The sequence below is a fragment of the Crocodylus porosus genome, unplaced genomic scaffold (assembly GCF_001723895.1).
Source record: "Crocodylus porosus isolate Cpor-Errol unplaced genomic scaffold, CroPor_comp1, whole genome shotgun sequence".
NCBI lineage: Eukaryota > Metazoa > Chordata > Crocodylia > Crocodylidae > Crocodylus > Crocodylus porosus.
The window spans coordinates 60515561-60535034 of NW_017728906.1; the positions used below are offsets into that span (position 1 = coordinate 60515561).

The following is a 19474-nucleotide window of genomic DNA, read 5'->3' on the forward strand; positions in this document are numbered from 1 at the left end:
ACTCCAGATGTGACCTTACCAGTACAGAATATAGGGGAACAATTACTTCTCTCGACCTGCTGCCAATGCTCCTACAAATGCAGTCCGGTATGCTGTTAGCCTTCTTGGCAACAAAGGCACACTACTATCTCGCATCCATCTTATTGTTCACTGTCACCCTCAGGTCCTTTTCTGCAGAGCTGCTGCTTAATCAATCAGTCCCCAGGCTGTAGTGGTGCATGGGATACTTCTATCCTAAGTGCAAGACTTTGCAGTTGTCTCTGATAAACCTCATGAGATTTCTTTTGGCCCAATCCTTTAATTTGTTTAGATCACTCTTAGCTCTAGCCCTACCCCCCAGTTTATCTACTACAACCTTCCCCCCAGCTTTTTGTTACCCTTCACATCCCATTGCTAGTTGCAACTCCAATTGCACTTTTGCCTTCCTGACTTCATCCTTGCATGCCCAAGCAATATTTTTATATTCCTCTCAAGTTGTTTGTCCAAGTGTCCACTTCTTGAAAGCTCACTGAAGAGTTCTCCGCTAAGCTAAACTGGTTGCTTGCCACATTTGCTGTTTTTCCTGTACATCAGGATGGTTTGTTCCTGTGCCCTCTGTAAGGTTTCTTTAAAGTACAGTCAGCTTTCATGAACTCCTTTCCCCCTCAGCCCAGTTTCCCAGGGGATTCTGTCCATCAGTTCCCTGAGGGAGTCAAAGTTTGCTTTTCAGAAGTCTAGGGTCCATAATCTGCTGCTCTCCTTTCTTGCTTTTGTCAAGGTCCTGAACTCCAGATCCTGCCCAACTTGCCATCCACCTCTACTTCCCTAATTCTTCTATGTTTGTGAGTAGATCAAGAAGAACATGGCCCCTAATTGGTCTCTCCAACATTTACACCCAGAAGTTGTCTCCAATGCCCTTCAAAAACTTCCTGTATTTCCTGTGCACTGGTGTATTGCCTTTCCAGCAGATGTCAGGGTGAATGAAATCCCCCGTGAGAACCAGGACTTATGATTAGGAAACTTCCGTTAATTGCCTGAAGGAAGCCTCATGTACCTCATCCTCCTAGTCAGGTACCCTATAGCACACATCCACCACAACATCACCCTTCTTGCTCTTCCCTCTAATCTTAACCCAGATACTTTCCAGTTTCATACTGGAGCTCAGAGCAATCACACAGATCTTTTACATAAATTGCAACTGCTCCTCCTCTTCTCCCCTGCCTGTCATTACTAAGCAGTTTGTTCCTATCCATAACAGTGCTCTGGTCATACAAGCTATCCCACCAAATCTCTGTTATCCCAATCATGTCATAGTTCATAGAATCATAGAAGTAAAGTCAGAAGGAACCTTGTAGATCTTCAAGTCTGACACCCCGCCTGGGCGGGAGAAAAGACTGGACTCAAATGATCCCAGCTAGGTAGGCATCAAGCCTCTTCTTAAAGACCCCCAGGGTAGGAGTCAGCACCACTTCCCTTGGAAGTTGGTTCCAGCTCCTAGCCACCCTAACTGTGAAGTAGCTCTTGCGGATGTCTAATCTAAATCTGCTCTCTAATAATTTGTGTCCATTGTTTCTTGACTGTGCAAGGACTACCAATTCTTCACGCTTGTTTCCCAGGCTCCTGAGGTAACTAGCCAAATGCATTTATGTACAGGCACCTGAGGTAACTAGCCAATTGCCCTACTTTGTCACTAAGAATGAGGCCTCCCCTATTGCACCCTCCTGCTTCTGCTTCCTCCAGGTCCCCTTCTTCCCCACTTATCTTAGCGCTTTGTTCACCATCGCCTGGCAAATGTAGTTTAAAGCCCTCATTACTAGGTTAGTGAGCCTGTCTATGAAAATGCTTTTCTCTCACTTCATCAGGTGGAACCCATCCCTTCCTAGCAAGCTTTCTTTTTGGAACAACAGCCAATGGTTGAAGAAGCCAAATCCCAGCTGGCGACACCACTTGCGCAGTCATGCATTGATCTGAAGGACGTGTCTGCTCCTATCAGGGCCCCTCCCCTTATTGGAAGAAGTGAGGAGAAGATGACTTGAGCCCCATCCTCTTCACCCTTGCACCCAGGACCTTGTAGTCACTCTTGATTTGCTCAGGGTCACCCCTGGAAGTATCACTGGTGCCCATGTGGATAAGCATTATGGGTAGGTCAGAGGACTGGATGAGTCTTGATAATCCTTCTGTGACATTGGATCCAGGCTCCAGACAAGCAACAGGCCTCCTGGGACAACAGGTCAGGCTGGCAGATGGATCCCTCTGTCCCCTACAGAAGGGGGTTTCCAGCCACCATCACCCATTGCTACCTCTTTGTGGCAGTGGTCTTGATCCTCCCTACCTTGGGGATTCTTGGCCTGGCCTCTTCCACCAATGGAATACACTCCTCCACCTACATTGTTAGTGCTCCATATCTGTTCTCCAGGCAAACCACTGCATGTAGGGATGGCTACTTCTTGCTGCCATAAGAAACAAGCTTCCAGCTTCTGCCTTCTTGGAAGTCCATGCCCTCTTTCTCTACTAGCGTCACCTCTGGCAGTTCTTCCTCCACAGTCCTAGAGGTTTCCCTCAGTATGGAATCAATGAAGTTCTCATGGCAGAGGATTCTTTGGAGCCTTGCTACCTCCCATTGTACCTGTCTTGCCTTCTCCCTGAGGGACATCACCAAAAGGCACTGCTCACATTGCAGGAACTCCACCTGGCTGACACTGGAAGGAATCTGCAAGCTCCAGTCTGCACAGCACCAATCTAGGACCTGGGTGGAAGCCTCAACAGTGTGTGGTCCTGCCTGGACAGACACCTCACAGGTGGAAGCAGAGGAAGAGCTGGAAGTGGCAGTGGCTCTGGGATTGCAATGTTTTCCAGCCATGTCTCTGGGTCTTCTAATCTGTTGCCTCTCACTTTGTCCCTCTTTCCAAGCAGACCACCCCTAACAAACTCCTCTGTAGCTGGCCTCTTTGCTGTTTCTTGATCTGGAGGGTTCCTTTTTCCCTACAACCTCTTTCCTCTTAGCAAGCTTACAGTAAGAGATTGTGTAAGTTTCCAAGGAAACTTCCCCTCCCTCTAGACTACACTTAAAACAAGGAATTTAAGTCTTGGTCTAGCTGCTGAGTTTTAGCTGCTAAAATAAACTATGTAGTTAGTCAGTCTTAATTAAATATATAAAACAAAGAAAGAAAGCTAGTTTTTGTGTGTGCTACGCAGAAAAATAATTGATATAATATTTTATTAGTGTTGCTTCATACACTACCACATTACCATAGATAATTTTTCTTAAGTCTAAAACAAAAAATTACAAATGGATTTTTAAATGTCCCAGATTCTGTGACAGATGAGTTGTAAACTGTGAATGAGAGCTACAAATTAGAAAACACCCTGTAAATTACATCATTTACTTATTTAATACATTTTCTAAGGAAGTAAACAGTGGCAGGCTTGTGAACAGCAGTATATACGTAGTATTTTTCTGAGGCTATCTTAGCTTTAGTTTCAAAAGTGTAAGGTCTGTGCAATACAAACAATCAAATTTTCATCCAAAGACAAACCGGAAGACCTCTAATTGTTTCATTTCTATCCCCTTTAGCCTAAAGTGTTCAGAATTAGCATCTTTAAGGTCCCAAGAAGTTTTTTCTAAAGTTATTCTATTCTTTCAGTTGCACCTGTATAGAATTAATAGAGTTATGGTGGTATCTATTAAATAGATTAAAGATACATCTATCCCATGTGAGCATTTCAAATACAATGATTGGAATCCTTTTTCTTTGCTGAGAGGAAAAAATCCCAAAGCTTTATGGCATAAGCTATGGGAGCTGATAGAAGTGCAGGCCCCTGCTCTAACTCATGGTACTTTGAATAAAGCACCACGACTTAGAGCCCCCCGCCCCCAACACTTGTTTGCCTGTTGGGCTGAAGGAGGGGGAGAAGAAGAATTGAACCTGCCTGAAATGAAGAGCTGCATCTCTCTCCCAGCTCTATCCCTTCCCCTAGCTGTGGGGCTGTCTGCAGAAAGAAAAGGGGGGGGCAGGAGCAAGCTACCAGCTGGGGTTTGCCTGGCTTGAGCTAGAGGGGAGAGGACTGGGGGTGTGGGGAGCATGAGGCAGAGGGGCTCCAATCCACCCACCTCATCCTCCAGTTCACGCCAGGCAAACCCCAACCAGCAGCTTACTCTCTCTCCCTGCTCCCCACCTACACATAGCCTAGGGAACTCATAAATTAATCCTAGGGAACACAAGTTCCCTAAGGTGCTCCAAAGTGGAGAACCTTCATCTGATCCCCCACTTGATAAGGGTCAATTTGTTGTGCAATTAGCCACTTCAAAAGCACTCTGCAGCTGTGTGCGTGTGTCATGGCATGGCTGCAGAGAGCTTTCAGAGGGCTGAACATGACAAATTTAAATTCTGTCTGCACCCTACCTGTATTGCTTGTTCATCATTTTCTGAAGACACCAATTAGAATAACTGTTTAGGCAGGACTAATTATATTACCTGTTAAAGTGACAACAGAAATGTTTGGGGTTTTTTTTGGTTTTTGTTTGTTTTACTAAAAGTAAATATAGTCCAGAACAGACAGAGCAAGTATAAGAACTATCTGCAAGATTTTAGTTCATGGCTTCACAAAAGGAGCAGAACATCATCAGAACCATGAAGTGGAAACTGAATATTCTGCCCTCAGGAGTATTCTATATCTCTGGAAATTGAGGATTTTTTTTTTTTATACATACTCAATTTCCCTTTGCCCCGCCAATTTAATTTTCTAACCAACACGTCCTTGGCTACCACACAGGAAAGGCTTATCAGCATCAGGGAATACATCTTGTTAATTAGCTAAATGAGTCATTACTGAGTGACTCTATTCCACTATTGAGTGACTCTAGTCCAGGTCATGGGCATACTGATCTTACAACAAGTTCAACAAAGGTAACAAAATGCAGCCAACCCCCCCTCCCCATTGTGACTTGGACATATAATGTTGCATGCACAGTAAACACAGAACACTTTAAAATTAACTGTTCCTTTGAATCACATTCTCTCACTAATCCCACTAGTCTAATGCTTAGTTTACAATGCAAACTTTATGGATGTATTTGTAGACTGTAATATTAATACATGATTTTAGGAAAGAAACAATTGGTATTCTAGGCTACTGTAATTAGTTAACTGAATCGTAATAGGTTATTTGGGAGCTGGGTGAGGACTCTGCTAAGAATGAACAGACTGCTGAGTGGAGGTTGGTAGTTTAGCCTAATAGGAGAGTGATAAATATGGCCATCTCACTCACAACTCAGAGTGGCACATATATTTCTGGAACAATCAAGTCACTACAGAATATAGTAAGGTAAGTAATGGCAGGATTTTTCCCAACCAAAATGCAGTACTGTCCACTTTTGAAGGTGAGATACTGCATCAGATGGATCATGGCTCTGTTAAAAACTAGACCAACTCCAAGGGAAATTATCAGGGGCTTGAACCTGCAGTTCCAATACCCAGCATGGTTATTTTTTTTCTCTTAACAGTCAACTTAATGCATGAAAATGCTCAGTTGGTCATTTTCTGAGGGCCATTTTTTGGCCATGAGCAACATCATCACTAACAGTTTACCTGGGAATGTAAGGCTCTACTGGAGGAGGGGGTATGTAGAGTTCTTGGAGAGCAGAGCTATCTCTTTTGGTGGGTGTACTGATCGTGCTGGATGGTGTAGCGACACTGCTTGTCGGGCTTCGAGGAATAAGTGGCTGGATAAAGAGGAAAAAAATAATCACACAATTATTGCCTTATTTTCAAATTTAATAAACATTAAAAAAAGAACTTTGCATACCAGAAAAGAAAAAAATGTAATAGTTCTGATGTTCATGCCTTTTTAAAACAATCTGAAAAACAATTCACACTAAAAGAAAGGGATAGCTGAAGTCTATGAAGGCCATATGATGTGCTTATCTAACCTGCTCCTCAATTCATATCTGTCCTTCCTCTGTCCTGCAAAGCACTAGTGCCAGTGCTCATAAAATACTTATCTAAAACACTTATCTGTAGTGACACTGCTCAATTAGGTATGAGAGTAAATAGCAATGCAGGACCTAAGGGATTTGCTTTATAAAATGAACTTATTAAAAGAAATCTCTTGTGCTACAATAAAGGCTGCATAAATACAAAATAAACAGTGTATTTACATTAAAATATTTGTGATATTACTTAAGAAATAGGTGTGGATGTTCCAGTTTTTCTATGGCTGTCCATTAGCATCAGTCTAGCCTCAAAATTGGTTCTTTCTCCATCTCTTACATATATAACTGTCTGCTTTGAACTAAGCAGCCAAACCTTCCCTCACACCTCTTTCCCTTATTATTCTTGGCTAGCTGACTGACCAATTGTTTAAATGCTCCATGTCATCTCAGCCTGAAGGTTAGGTATGGTAGCAAACACTACAAGCAAACATTACACAGCTAGAAAAATGCAACATGAAGGAAGGAAATGAGACATTCCAGTTTGCTTGTACAATGTGCCCTATTCCTAGCATTGATCCTAAACAAACTTGAAAGGGAAGGGAAGGGATAAAACCCCACAAATATCATTATCTTCATACATGCTCAAATATATTTAATATTTAAACCATTTTGTTTTGCTTTGTTGTTTTCAAAGAGCTCTCTTCCCTCCATCTTGTTGGAAATAAAGGCCTTGAGAAAACAATGTTAAGGCTTGGAAGTATACAGCGTTCAACGCAGCTATGAATCTGACCCACGAGTGCCGTAGGTCATGAAAATTTCAAGTTGTATTTACAACAGAAAAACCATGAGCTCAGGTTAAAAAAAAGGACAGTATACATAGAAGCCTCTACTGCAAGCACAATGATGAATAATTTATGGCAGGCCAATGGGACACTCCTGTAAAAAACAATCAGTTCTTATTCTCCAAATATTAATTATGACACTTTTGCAGTATACCTAGACTACAGCAAACTGAGAATTTTAAGTGGCGCTTCTTCACATTTTTTGCATTTTTATAAGACAGCAATGAGCTGCTGTCATCTTGCCGAACAAATTAGACTTCTCAATATTTTATAACAACAATTGGACACACAACAAATTTTGTCTGCATACTTCTTTTTTGTATGTGTATTACTTTCCTCTTTTGTACCTTTACATATTGTTAGTGCCACCCAGAAAAACTGAAATATCTTCTAATTATGACTGAAAATATTAATGTTGCATAAGTATACTCAAATAATCCCATTACTTACGGTCGGTACTATTTAAGGGAAACTATATTCTTGCATTTCCATTAGTACAGTGTTAATTTTGCAATACTTTAGAACAATAACTGTAGTTCTGTAAGCCCTGTTTTTCAGTTAGAAAACTATGGTCTTTAAGCAATGACACTTCAGGATGTTTGCTAAATTCTTTGTTAGCTGGTTATTTTAAAATTAAATACAAGTTCCCTATACCCAGAGTCTACAAAATATCTACCTCTGTTTGACAGCAAAGGGGAAACAAAGACAAACACAGAGAAAAGCAAACAGATAAAACATCGTATAATATTAAAAAAAAATTAAAACAAGCAGAAGACTGAAGTAAGCAGTAGGGCTTTTTAAAAAGTGACTGCCTTGGAGAAAGAAATATCACCATTTAAAGTTTCAACCATGACACTATATATCTCAATTCAATCCCTCATTTAGCTACTCAACACAATATATATTTGTTTTCTTCCTAATGGAAATATAATATTGTTAATACTTTTTTTCAGGCTACTCAGTAAATGGGAAAATTAATTCCCTCTCAACTACTAATATTTCGAAGCCAGACGCCTTTTGTGGATAACTAGTGGTGAAGAAAGCAAGCAAAGTAACCCTATGAGGTGGCCAAGATGAGGGGAGAGCAACAAGGGTGATGTGGTGGGTGTCTGCTATAGACCACCAGACTAGGAGGATGAAGTAGATGAAGCCTTCTTCAACTAACAGAAGCTTCCTGATCACAGTCCCTGATTCTCATGAGGAACTTCAATCACTCTGACATGCTAGGGGAACAATATACAGAAGTGTGTTGGCAAACCAGGACATTTTTGGAGAGTGTTGGAGACAGTTTCCCGGTGAAAGTGTTGAAATGACCAACAACTCACAAACAGGGAAGAACTGGTGGGGGATGTAGAAGTGGATGGCAAGTTGGGCAGCAGTGACCACAAGATCATGATTGTGACAAAAGGAAGGAAGGAGAACAGCAGAGTATGGACCCTGGACTTCAAGAAAGCACATTTTGACTCCCTCAGCGAACTGATGGGTAGGATCCCTTGGGAGGCCAGGCTAAGGGGGAAAGGTGTCCAGAAAAGCTGGTTATATTTTAAAGAAACCTTACGGAGGGTGCAGGAGCAAATCATCTTGATACGCAAAAAGAATAGCTCCCAACATGCAAGAAGAATAGCAAACGTGGCAGAGAACTCTTCAATTAGCTGAAACACGAAACGGAAGCTTACAAAAAGTGGAAACTTGGACAAACAACTTGGCAGGACTATATGACTATTGCTCAGGCATGCAGGAATGAAGTCAGGAAGGCCAAAGTGCAACTGGAGTTCACCTATCAAGGGATGTGAAGTATAACAAGAAGGATAGCTACAAGTATGATAGCAGCAGGTGGAAGGTCAGGGCAAGTGTGGGTCCCTTACAGAATGGGTGAGGAAACCTAATGAAAGATGATGAGGAAAAGGTTGAATTACTCAAAACCTTATTTACCTCAGTCTTCACAGTCAAGGTCAGACTACTGCACCTGGCAGCACAATTTGGGGAGGACATGAGCAGCCAACAGTGGTGAAAGAACAGGTTAGAAAAGCTGGACATGTATAAGTCCATGAGGCCGGATGCAATCCATCCAAGGGTGTTGAGGAAGTTGGCTAATGCAACTGCAGAGCTGCTAGCCATTATCTTTTGATAAAGCTTTTGACACCGTGTCCCACAGCATTCATACAAGCAAGCTGAGGAAGTATGGGTTGGATGAATGGCTTGTAAGGTGGACAGAAAGCTGCCTGGATTGTTGGGCTCAACAGGTAGTAAGCAATGGTTCAATGTTTAGCTGGCAGCTGGCATCAAGTGGAGTGCCCCAGGGGTCAGTCCTGGGGCCAGGTTTGTTCAAAATCTTTATTAATGATCTGGAAAATGGGATGGATTGCACCTTCAGCAAGTATGTGGATGACACCAAGCTGCGGGGTATAGTAGATAAATTGGGGGGTAGGGCTAGGATTCAGAGTGACCTAGGCAAATAGGAGGATTGGACCAAAAGAAATTTCATGAGGTTCATCAAGGACAACTGCAAAGACTTGCACTTAGGATGGAAGTATCCCATGCATGACTACAGCCTGGGAACTGACTGGCTAAGCAGCAGCTCTGCAGGAAAGGACTTGGGGATGATAGTGGACAATATGATGGATGGGAGCTAGCAGTGTGCCCTTGTTCCCAAGAAGACTAACAGCATACCAGGCTGCATTAGTAGAAGTGTTGCCAGGTTGAGGACAGTAATTATTCCCCTGTATTCTGCTGTGGTGAGGCTACATCTTGAGTACTGTATACAGTTTTGGGCCCACCATTATAGAAAGGATGTGGACAAGTTGGAGAAAGTCCAGTGGAGGGCAACAGAAATGGTTCAGGGGCTGAGGCACATGACTTATGAGGAGAGGCTGAGGAAACTGAGTTTATTTAGTTTGGAGAAGACAAAACTGAGGAGGGATTTGATAGCAGTCTTTAAGTACCTGAAGTGTGGTTCCAAAGAGGATGCAGCTTGACTGTTCTCTGGGGTGACAGATGACAGAACAAGGAGCAACCATTTCAAGTTGCAGCACAGGAAGCTTAGCTTGGCTATTAGGAAACGTTTTCTCACTAGAAGTGTGGTGAAGCATGGGAACAAGTTACCTAGAGAGGTTATGCAATCTGCATCCTTGGAGGTTTTTAAGGCTCGCTTCACAAATCCCTGGCTGGGATGATCTAGTTGGGGATGGTCCTGCTTTGAGTAGGGAGTTGGACTAGATGACTTCCTGAGGTCCCTTTCAACCCCTTTTTTTCTATGATTCTACGATCCTCTGGGCCTCAAATAACTAGCGACTGTAAGACAGAATTCCAAATTTCATGCAGACCCACGTACAAAAAGCCCCATAGGAACAGGGCCCATCGTGATCACCTCATTGTAGGTGGCACAAATCCAGGGTTTAGTTAAGACAATCCAGGTTTGTTTGTTAGTTCATTATTCAGAATAGTTCTACTAATGTGTTCTGGAAAACCAATGAAGTTCATGAGTCTCTAGGGATACTGTTTCAGTCTACAGTGTTTAAAGTGAAATGGTAGAAACCATAGATTCATCTTAGAAGTGGCTATTTAGCCCACGTTACACATGTGTGTTTAGGAGGCTGGAAGATCAATCTGAAAATAAAGTTGGAGAAGCTCTTGCTTTCCATGCTGAATAGGTAGAATTTGATTGTATAAGAGTGTTTTTGTGTAAATGGAGAAAGTTTCCAAGAAGCTGAGTGACTGTAGGTTTCTTGCTCTACAGAAGCTTAATTGTACAAAAAAAAGAAAAATTAGATGGTAGATTTTTGGGACACTGCTCAGTTTACCTGACTTTTGTCTCCACATTTTAGACAAAGTCCTTAGGAGTCCTATCAGCATCAACTACTTCCCTCCCCTCATGGGCTCAAAAAGGATAATCAATCGCAGCCCAGAAGGATAAGGAAGGAGCATACCAAATAAATGATTTTCAGAAAGCTGTATTCACATCTCTGTGTGGAAGCTTATTATGGGCTTTATGGTTTAATAACTGTTTAGCAAGTGTATTTGTGGTATAAAGGCGTTTATAGATTTCTGATCTTCCTATGATACTGTATGGCATAAGATTTCCTGCTGAAGTTAACAAGCATACTGTAGTCTTGCCCTGCTTATCAAGCTAATTCTTAATGATTAGCTATTTTGATTATTAGCAGCCAGGTAAGCCATGTATAAACCTTGTATAATAGGCTTCCACAGCAGGGTCAGTTCTAGAGTCATCCCTTTTAACTTCTATGTTTAAAACCTAATCCTGCTAAGACTATAGTGCCAAGATGAAATGCTGGTAATCTGGAGGCAAAGATGACACTGGAAGCATATTTCTCCGGTATAACAAACTGCCCATGAAACTTCCATATTATCTTGGTGTAAACTTGATAGGAGCCTCATCCACCAACATCATTTGGAACATCCCTCTCCAACTCATCTCAAATCACTCCCATCTTCTTAGATGGTATCTGAACTTTCAGTGGCAACAGGTCTGATTTTACAGCTGAGCCTCCTGGTTGCTCTTCTTCATGGAAGCACTGGGTAATCATTAATTGCATTAGGACAGTACAATAGAGAAGTGAGTACACCAATACAAAATTGGCAACTTCAAGAAACTTCATTATGGGAATGTGGCAGACTAACCAATTCATCATCTCCAGCAAATAATTGCTCGAATATAGTCTCTTCCAGAAGAATAGCAAAACTTCATACAGCATCTCCTGTAATTCTTCACTAATTATTAATGGTCATTTTGGTTATAATTGTTGCTATTTTCCATACAAGACAAAGACAGATACTAGCTTAGTAAACTGGTACTGTTTTGTGATGGCTGCCTTTGTGTGATTGGGAAGTTTAGTTTAAAAGAAATGAAGGCTCTAGGACATCATGGTTGAGAAGACAACCTTCAAAGTGTGATACGCAAATGATGATGCGACATGTACTAGCATCTGACAACAGCTCAAAATGATCATAGGTTTGGTATAAGCTGCTCCCACTCAGTTTCCCTGAGATATTAAATCTTAGGCCTAACTCTGACAACTGTCAAATGTTTAACTGTTGGAATTGTTTATGGTGATTCAAGCATGCAACACAGGAGGAAATGTAATATTTTGAGAAGATCAGTACAATTACTCTGAGTAATTGGCTGAGGAGTATCACAAATAGGCATATCTTGGATTGCAGACAGTGCTTTGCAGAATGCAACTATTGCCTTCTAGTTTTTGTCTCCTCTTTATTCACTCAGCTGATGGTGTTTGGTGTTTTATAAATATTACTGAATTAGGCTTCACATCCTTGAAAACAGGGAAAGTGACACTCCTTGTCTGCCATGGATATCTGAAGTTATCTCAACACATCCTTAAGGGTAAGAGATACTGTAAGTATTTTTATGCAAGGGAGAATATGCAATGCAAGGAGCTACAGGTACTGACAGCAGTTTACAGCAGTTTAACAGCACAGTAGAAAAAAGTGGGCAATTTCATCCTGCCAGGAAGCAGGATAGCCAGGATACCCTGACAGTTCTCTGCCATTGCCTAGAACTTGCAATGCTGCAGTGCATGACCTTCTGTCATCTTACCAGTTGGGTGGCAGTGCAGAAGCAGTCACAAAATCTTAGAATCCTTGCATTTCCAAAAAGCCAGTGCATTAAGTAAAATTTAAACCCAGGACAGCAGGCAGGAATGCTTAGACTTTGTGTCAGTTTCAGCATACAAAGACAACCACATTTAAACACGGATGTTCAAGCAGAGCTAAAATTTACAAGAAAGGTATATAACTTGTCAAATTAAAAGGAAAACCAATATAAAATGGTAGGCAATACATTTTTTATAGTATTTTTATTGTTAAACCATCATTTTTTATTGAACCTTTATTAAACTGAGCCTTTGCAATAAACTAACTTGTTTATACACCCAAGTCTTGTTTTCATCTTGCAAATGAAAAAAAAAAAATGAAATAGTACATCAAAGTTCAGACTTCAGATGGAATCTGGTAAGAATCCATTTAAATGATACTAAAGAGAATGCCCAGCTCTTATGTAGTTAAAAGACAATTAGGCAATAGAATCTCTCACAAATTACAGCATTTTATTTAAATTTAATGATTAGAAATTGTAATTTCATTAATTCTAATCACAAGTAACTGACAAAAGAGAACAAAGCATTGTCTCTAGAGGAATGCATAAAGTAATATAAAATAATAACAAAACAAGGGAAACACTGAAGAATCAAAGTTGAGTATCCTCTCAAGCTTAAGATAAGGGAAAAAAGCAGCAGCTGAAAAGCTGCATACAAGCACAGTGATTATGTTATACAATATTACTAAAATAAATTATTAAGTTTGTAAAATAAATTATTAAGCCTCAGAAATTCTTCACCAACATGTTAACATTATGTATAATGAAAGAGAATTGTACAATGCATTATTTTTAAAATGTAATTCAAATGTGATAAGTCAGAACTGTGGTCTCTATGGAAGGGCTTTGACCAACTCTTGATAAGCATTCTAAAAACTGGATGAAACCCCTCTACTTGGATCTGATCTGAAGTTCATTGAAGCTGATGTTTTCCCGTGGTCTTGCTAGCTGCTGTAAACCCTGACCAAAGACATTTAAGCATCACTATTCCAGGTCTGAAGACCTAAGAGGTACAGCTTGTTTCTCTGAATTCCACTCATGGGAACACATACAGCTAAAATGTAAGAAAATATATAGAGGTCCTGGGAGAAGGTGCTTTTTTGACATATTACCTAGGAATAATCAAATCATACTGCTTTGGAGATAAACTATCAGGGTGACAGAAACAGTGAGGTCAGGAAGAGACAATGAAACAGAAAGTATTGGTAGAGAAAACCTATTTGTGCTAGGCTCAGGAGGATTGTTTTGAGGAAAAAGTTTGGATTTAAGAGATCTGATTAAAACATCTCAACTTATGGTGGATATGAAAAAGGATAATTAATAACTGTTGAAAATAGGTGCATTATAATTGGAAAAGTCATTCTACACTCCACACAATGAACTGCATTAATAGTGGAAAGGGAGCCGAAAAGCAAATCTAGGCAGATAACATTGCAGTCATGACATGGCAAGATTCATGATATAATATAATATCTCCATCTGTAAAGTAAGACCAAAGTATTTCCATCTTCACAAATGATCACTGAACATTTCTTAAATTCAAACTATTGACATGATAAAAATGTATAAAAGAAAACTTTGCTAAGTTACAAAAATATGCAAAAAATTTACATGAATGGATATTTAAACAGGCATAATTATAGGAATCATAGGAAAGTTGGGCTAGAAGAAACCTCACAAGATCATCTAGTCCAGCCTCCTGCTCAAGGCAGAATCATCCCTGACTAAACCATCCCAGCCAAGTGTCTGTCTAACCTGCTCTTGAAAACTTTCAAGAATACCAAATCCAGTTTCTCTAGGTAGCCTGCTCCAGTGCTCGACCACCTTCATAGTCAGAAAGTTCCACCTAATTTCCATCCTAAATATCCCCTGCTGCAGCTTGAAACCATTGCTCCTAGTCCTGTCCTCTACAGTCAGAAGACAGCCCATCTCCATCTTCTCTACAATCACCCTTCAGGTATTTGAAGAACATTATCAAATCCTACCTCAGACTTCTCTTCTCTAGACTAAATAAGTCTAGTTCTTTCAGCCTTTCCTCATAAGTCTCATCTCCCAGCCACCTGATCTTTTTTGTTGCCCTGTGCTACACACTTTCCAAACTATCACACTCTTGTAGAAGTGCAGGGTCCAAAACAGGACACCTTCAGGTGAGGCCTCACTAGTACTGAATAAAGCAGAAGAATCATTTCCCCTGATTTGCAAGTGACACTTCTGTTGATACAACTCAGTGGGCATGTCTACACATGCAATTAATCTGAAACAAGAAAATCCAGCACATATCATGCTGGAGTTTATAGATCCAGGGCTGTAGCACGTTGAGCTGAGTCAATGCAGCCCTGGCTGGCTGGGGCACAAGGGTGCTCCAGTGTGGGGCTAGCCAGCAGGCAGCCCCCACACTGAAGCACCCTGATGCCCCAGCCAGCTGGGTCAGCATCTACACATGAGCTGCTGCAGAGTAACAAACTCCGCCATAGGATAATACTGGTATTTACGACACAGCTAATTATTTTACTGTGGCCTAACAGATGCAAAGACTTTACTGTGGAGCTAACTAGGCAGCTCTGCAGTAAACATCTTGTGTAGACACTCCCAGTATGTTGTTGGCCTTTTTTGCAACAAGAGTACACTGTTGGCTCATATTCAGTTTATGGACCACCCTAGCTCCTAGTCCTTGTCTGCAGTACTGCAACTTAGCCATTCATTCCCCAGTCTGTATTTGTGCATGTGGTTATTTCATCCCAACTGCAGGATTTGCAGTTCTCCTTGTTGAATCTCATCACTGACTGCAGAGAATTTTTCATTTATCCAGGTCATTCGGGATCCTAACTCTACCCCTGGAGCATCCACAACTCCATACATCTTGGTGCCATCTGCAAATATACTGAATACACACCTGATGCCATCATCCAAATCTTTAATGAAGCTCCTAAACAATACCAGATACAAGACAGACCCCTGGGGGAATCCATGGATGCTTTACCCCCAGCTAGACACTTAACCACTGAGGACTATTTGCTGAGTATGATGATCCAACCATTTCTGTATCCATCTTATGGTACTTTCACGTAGTCTGTATTTTCTTGGATTGCCAAAAAGAATGTTGTGGGAGATAGTGTCAAAAGCTTTGCTAAAGTCAAGGTATACCACATCCACCGCTCTCCCCTCATCCACAGTGCCCGTCACCCTATCATAGAAGGAAATCAGGATGATCAGGCATGATTTGCTCTTGGCAGATTCCTTGAAGACCAGCTTCATGATCTTTCCAGGTATAGAGGTCAGGTTGATTGGTCTGTAATTCCCCAGATCCTTGTTATTCCCATTCTTAAAGATAGGCACTTACCTGACCTCTCTGAGTTCTAAAAGAGGATAGTCAATGGCTCCAAAATTACTTCAGCCAATTCTTTCAGTATCCTTGGGTACATCCCATCCATCCCTGCCAACCAGAAAGCATCTAACTTTTCTAAATCCTAACCTGCTCTTTAATTACTCTAGGCTGTTCATCTCCTTCCCTCTCTCTGGTGCCAACTGTACTTTCATCTGATACCTTCCCCTATTTGTGAAGACTTAAGTAAAAGGGGCATTGAATACTATCATCTTTGCATTGCTGTGACTAAACTTGTCTTCCAAATTCTGTAACAGAGGAAGGCCAGGTTTCCCTGGTCTTCCAATGGCTTTTCACATACCTATGGAATCCCTTTTTATTGCCTTCTATGTTCCTTGCCAGGTGCATCTCAAAATGTGCCTTGGCCTTCCTAATTTTCTCCCTGCATGCCCATATGATACTCCTATCCTCTTCTCTAGTACTATACCTGAATTACTGTTTTTTGTAGGGTTCCTTTTTGAGTTTCAACTCTTTGAAGAGATTGCTGTCTAGGCAAACTGGTCTCCTGTGGCACTTCCCATTCTTTTGCCTCCTCAGGATAGCTTGTTCCACTGCCCTTAAGAGAGCCTCCTTAAAATACAGCCAGCTGTCCTGGATTCCTTTTCCTTCCTGACATGCAAGGGATCCTACCAACCAGTTTCCTGAGTTTGTTAAAGTCTGCTTTTCTGATTCCAGTGTCCTTATTCTACTGCTCTCCTTTCCTTTCTCCCCTTAGGATCTTAAACTCTATCACTTCATAGTTCCTGGGTGCATCTACATAGGACACTGACTACACTGTAGCCTAATAATACTGCGCAGTAGCACATCACAGCATGGACAGTGCCAATATGCTGCTATGCAGTATTATTAGGCTACTGCACAGTAGTGTCACTTAAAAGACATTTGCTGCTGCTGCTGCACAGTAACTCCAGTCACTGCACATTTATTTAGTACTTGCTAAATACAAGTACTAAATAACTGTGCTGTAACCACTGTGCAGTAGCACCTCATGCTGATGCACCCACTGTCACCCAAGTACCTTACACCATCACATTCTCTACCAATTCCTACTTGTCTGTGAGCAATAAGATGAGAAGAGCTTCTTCCACACATTGGCCTCTCTACCATCTGAATCAAAAAGTTATCCCCTACACATTCCAGGAGGTTGCTGGACTGCTTGTGCACTGCTGTGTTTCCCTCCCAGCAGATGTCCTGCTACCAAAGTCACCCATGAGCTCCAAGTCTTGCTACATGGAAGCTTCTAACAGTTGTTTAAAAAAAAGGCCTCATTCATCTCCTCCCCTTGATTTGAAGGCTTATAGCAATGCCCACCATGACACCCTCACTGCTTCTCACCCCTTTGACTTCTACACAGAGATTTTCAATCTCTTCTCTGACCCTTACCCAGAGGCTAAAAATAAAGTACCTTTACTGTAAAAACAAAACAAACAAAACAAAACAAAAAACACACCCAAAAAACCCCCAAAACCCAACCTTTTACCATAAAAGTCATTCTTTTAAACAGGAGGACAAAAGGTTTTTTATGTTTACTGATTGACATTAGGATTCAATATGCTGCATACACACTATTTCTGCATCATGTGATGGGCTGCAATGTACATACAACATAATTAGTTTTTTCTGTCAGATATTTTTGCACTTTAGTTACTAGCTTGTTCAGAGAATTGGTGAATATTTTTTCTTCTTGAGCCTTTTTAATTTCTCAGAATTCTCTATGGCAAATGAAAGTAATAGCAGAAAATGTAATAGTTAAACACTATTTACATGCATTCTTTGGCAAGAAATATATATTTGGGCAAGTGGTAAAAGGTAAGCATACCACATCTTCCTAGAAAAAACCTTGTAGGATTTGTTGGTTAGGCTGATTAGTAGTCAGCTGAGAAATCTGAAAAACTAAAAGCCCCTTTAATATCTTCAGTCCCCCAAAATTTTGGTGGTGTATGACAAGTCTAAATTTTGGGAGATGCATTAAAGACATTCACTGGACAGCAGGAAATTAAAAATCACTGACAATCTAGTAAACTCCTGCATCAAAATCATTAGCAGTGTGAACTGTAAGCAACACCTGCTAGGATATTACAGAATTTCCTCTAGAACTTGCCCATCATATGGGCATGTTTAATTTTGCTCCATTTAACCTTGGGTTTTTCATGTTGCTGCAAGTGACACACTTTTCATGCACGTGCCTACAATTAACAACAAAGGGCAGTTTACTAACTACTGTGTCAACGTTACTTACTCTTACTTAGAACTCACACAGCCCATCCACCCTCCCCCTACACACAGCCCCCACAAACCCCACACCCACCCACACCCCACATATCCACACACACACCCACAATCTCTCTGACACCATATGCTCCCCCACATACCCACCCACAGCCCCCCACAAACTTATATCTACCCCCATTCTCCCCCCAGTTTACATGAGTAAGACTTCATTTTGAGCTATTGTGTGATCACCTCTATGTACACTACACTAACGCATGTAAATCAGGACAAAAAGATTTTCTGAAATCAAAGTAATGAACATTGTAGATGTTTGATTTTTAGAATATAATTTAGTATTTTTTGATTCTGATGGCAAAACCCCTTGCTGAAAGGACTACCTCTTGGGGCAAGGAGAGGGACTTCTGGTGGCAAAGGTTGGGGGTTAGGGGGCAGGACTTCCAGTCCCAAAGTGGCAACCAAGGGGCAGGGCACCTGTGAAAACTTGGTAGGCAGCCCCTCGCTTGAAATAATTGCCGGCCCCACACTAGAACCACATTTTGCCTCCTATCTTTGCTCACTCCTCTTCCAGGACTTAGAAAACAAAAGCCATTAATCTGCAGGACCCGAGTCAACAATTTATTAGTATCTCACTTCTAAGAATTAGATACCACTAGTAATATGTCTTCTGCTCCGTTTTGTATTTGAAAAATATCGTGTTGCTGGGTATTGATTTCATTATAGCTTGTCTCTGCTAAATGTGTTGAATAATTAATACTATTTAAGTATATTAATTCTGAAACTATACCATTCAGTTATTTCATGACATCTTGATATAGGAAAACATGTTACCTCCTCCTTTGTCCTAATTGTCTCCCACCACCACCCAGAAAGAAACAAACAAAAGAAAAAAATAGACAACAGAGGTATTTACTTTCTTCCCTCAAGGTAACTACTTTTCATTGTCAATAAAGAACACAATCCTATGAAGGAACTGACATATACAGAACTTTAATAATACCATGTGAAAATTTCAAACTACAATGTGTGAATTTTGGAGAAAAGTGTATCATAGACAATGATGCTGGATTTTGAAGAGATAGCCAAATATAATCAACACTATTAGCACTCATCTCTGCATATTTTTTGAATAGCTGTAAGACTGTTGGGCTATTTTGTTCTTATATAATCAAACTATACAGATTTATCACACAACCAGTATTTAAAATTGACTTGATCAGGTTGTTGTATAACAAATGATTAAGGGTGATATGAATTATACTGTGTTTTACTGTCTGCTGTGTGAATGCCTACTAGTTATGCTTATGTAGAAGTTGCTTTAGAAAAGGTAGTTGCGCGAAGCCGAAGAGGACACTATAAGGCTTAGATGTTCATAAGAAAAGTATAAGGCTGCATGAAATGTTAGCTGTTCCTTTGTAAGGCCCCTTCAGCCATTAAAAAGGTGCATAGAAATGGAGTGTCCCTGAGATACGGAATGGGCG

At 40.9% G+C, this 19474-nt stretch overlaps 1 protein-coding gene across 3 annotated transcripts in view; it reads right to left on the minus strand.

The window, feature by feature from the left end:
- CNKSR2 (connector enhancer of kinase suppressor of Ras 2) overlaps positions 1-19474 on the minus strand; it is a 353085-nt gene that overhangs the window by 131098 nt on the left and 202513 nt on the right. For all 3 annotated transcript variants that reach the window (XM_019529183.1, XM_019529184.1, XM_019529182.1), the window contains one exon: positions 5568-5701. In XM_019529183.1, the coding sequence (XP_019384728.1) occupies positions 5568-5701 (134 nt within the window). The remainder of the gene's footprint in view (positions 1-5567; positions 5702-19474) is intronic.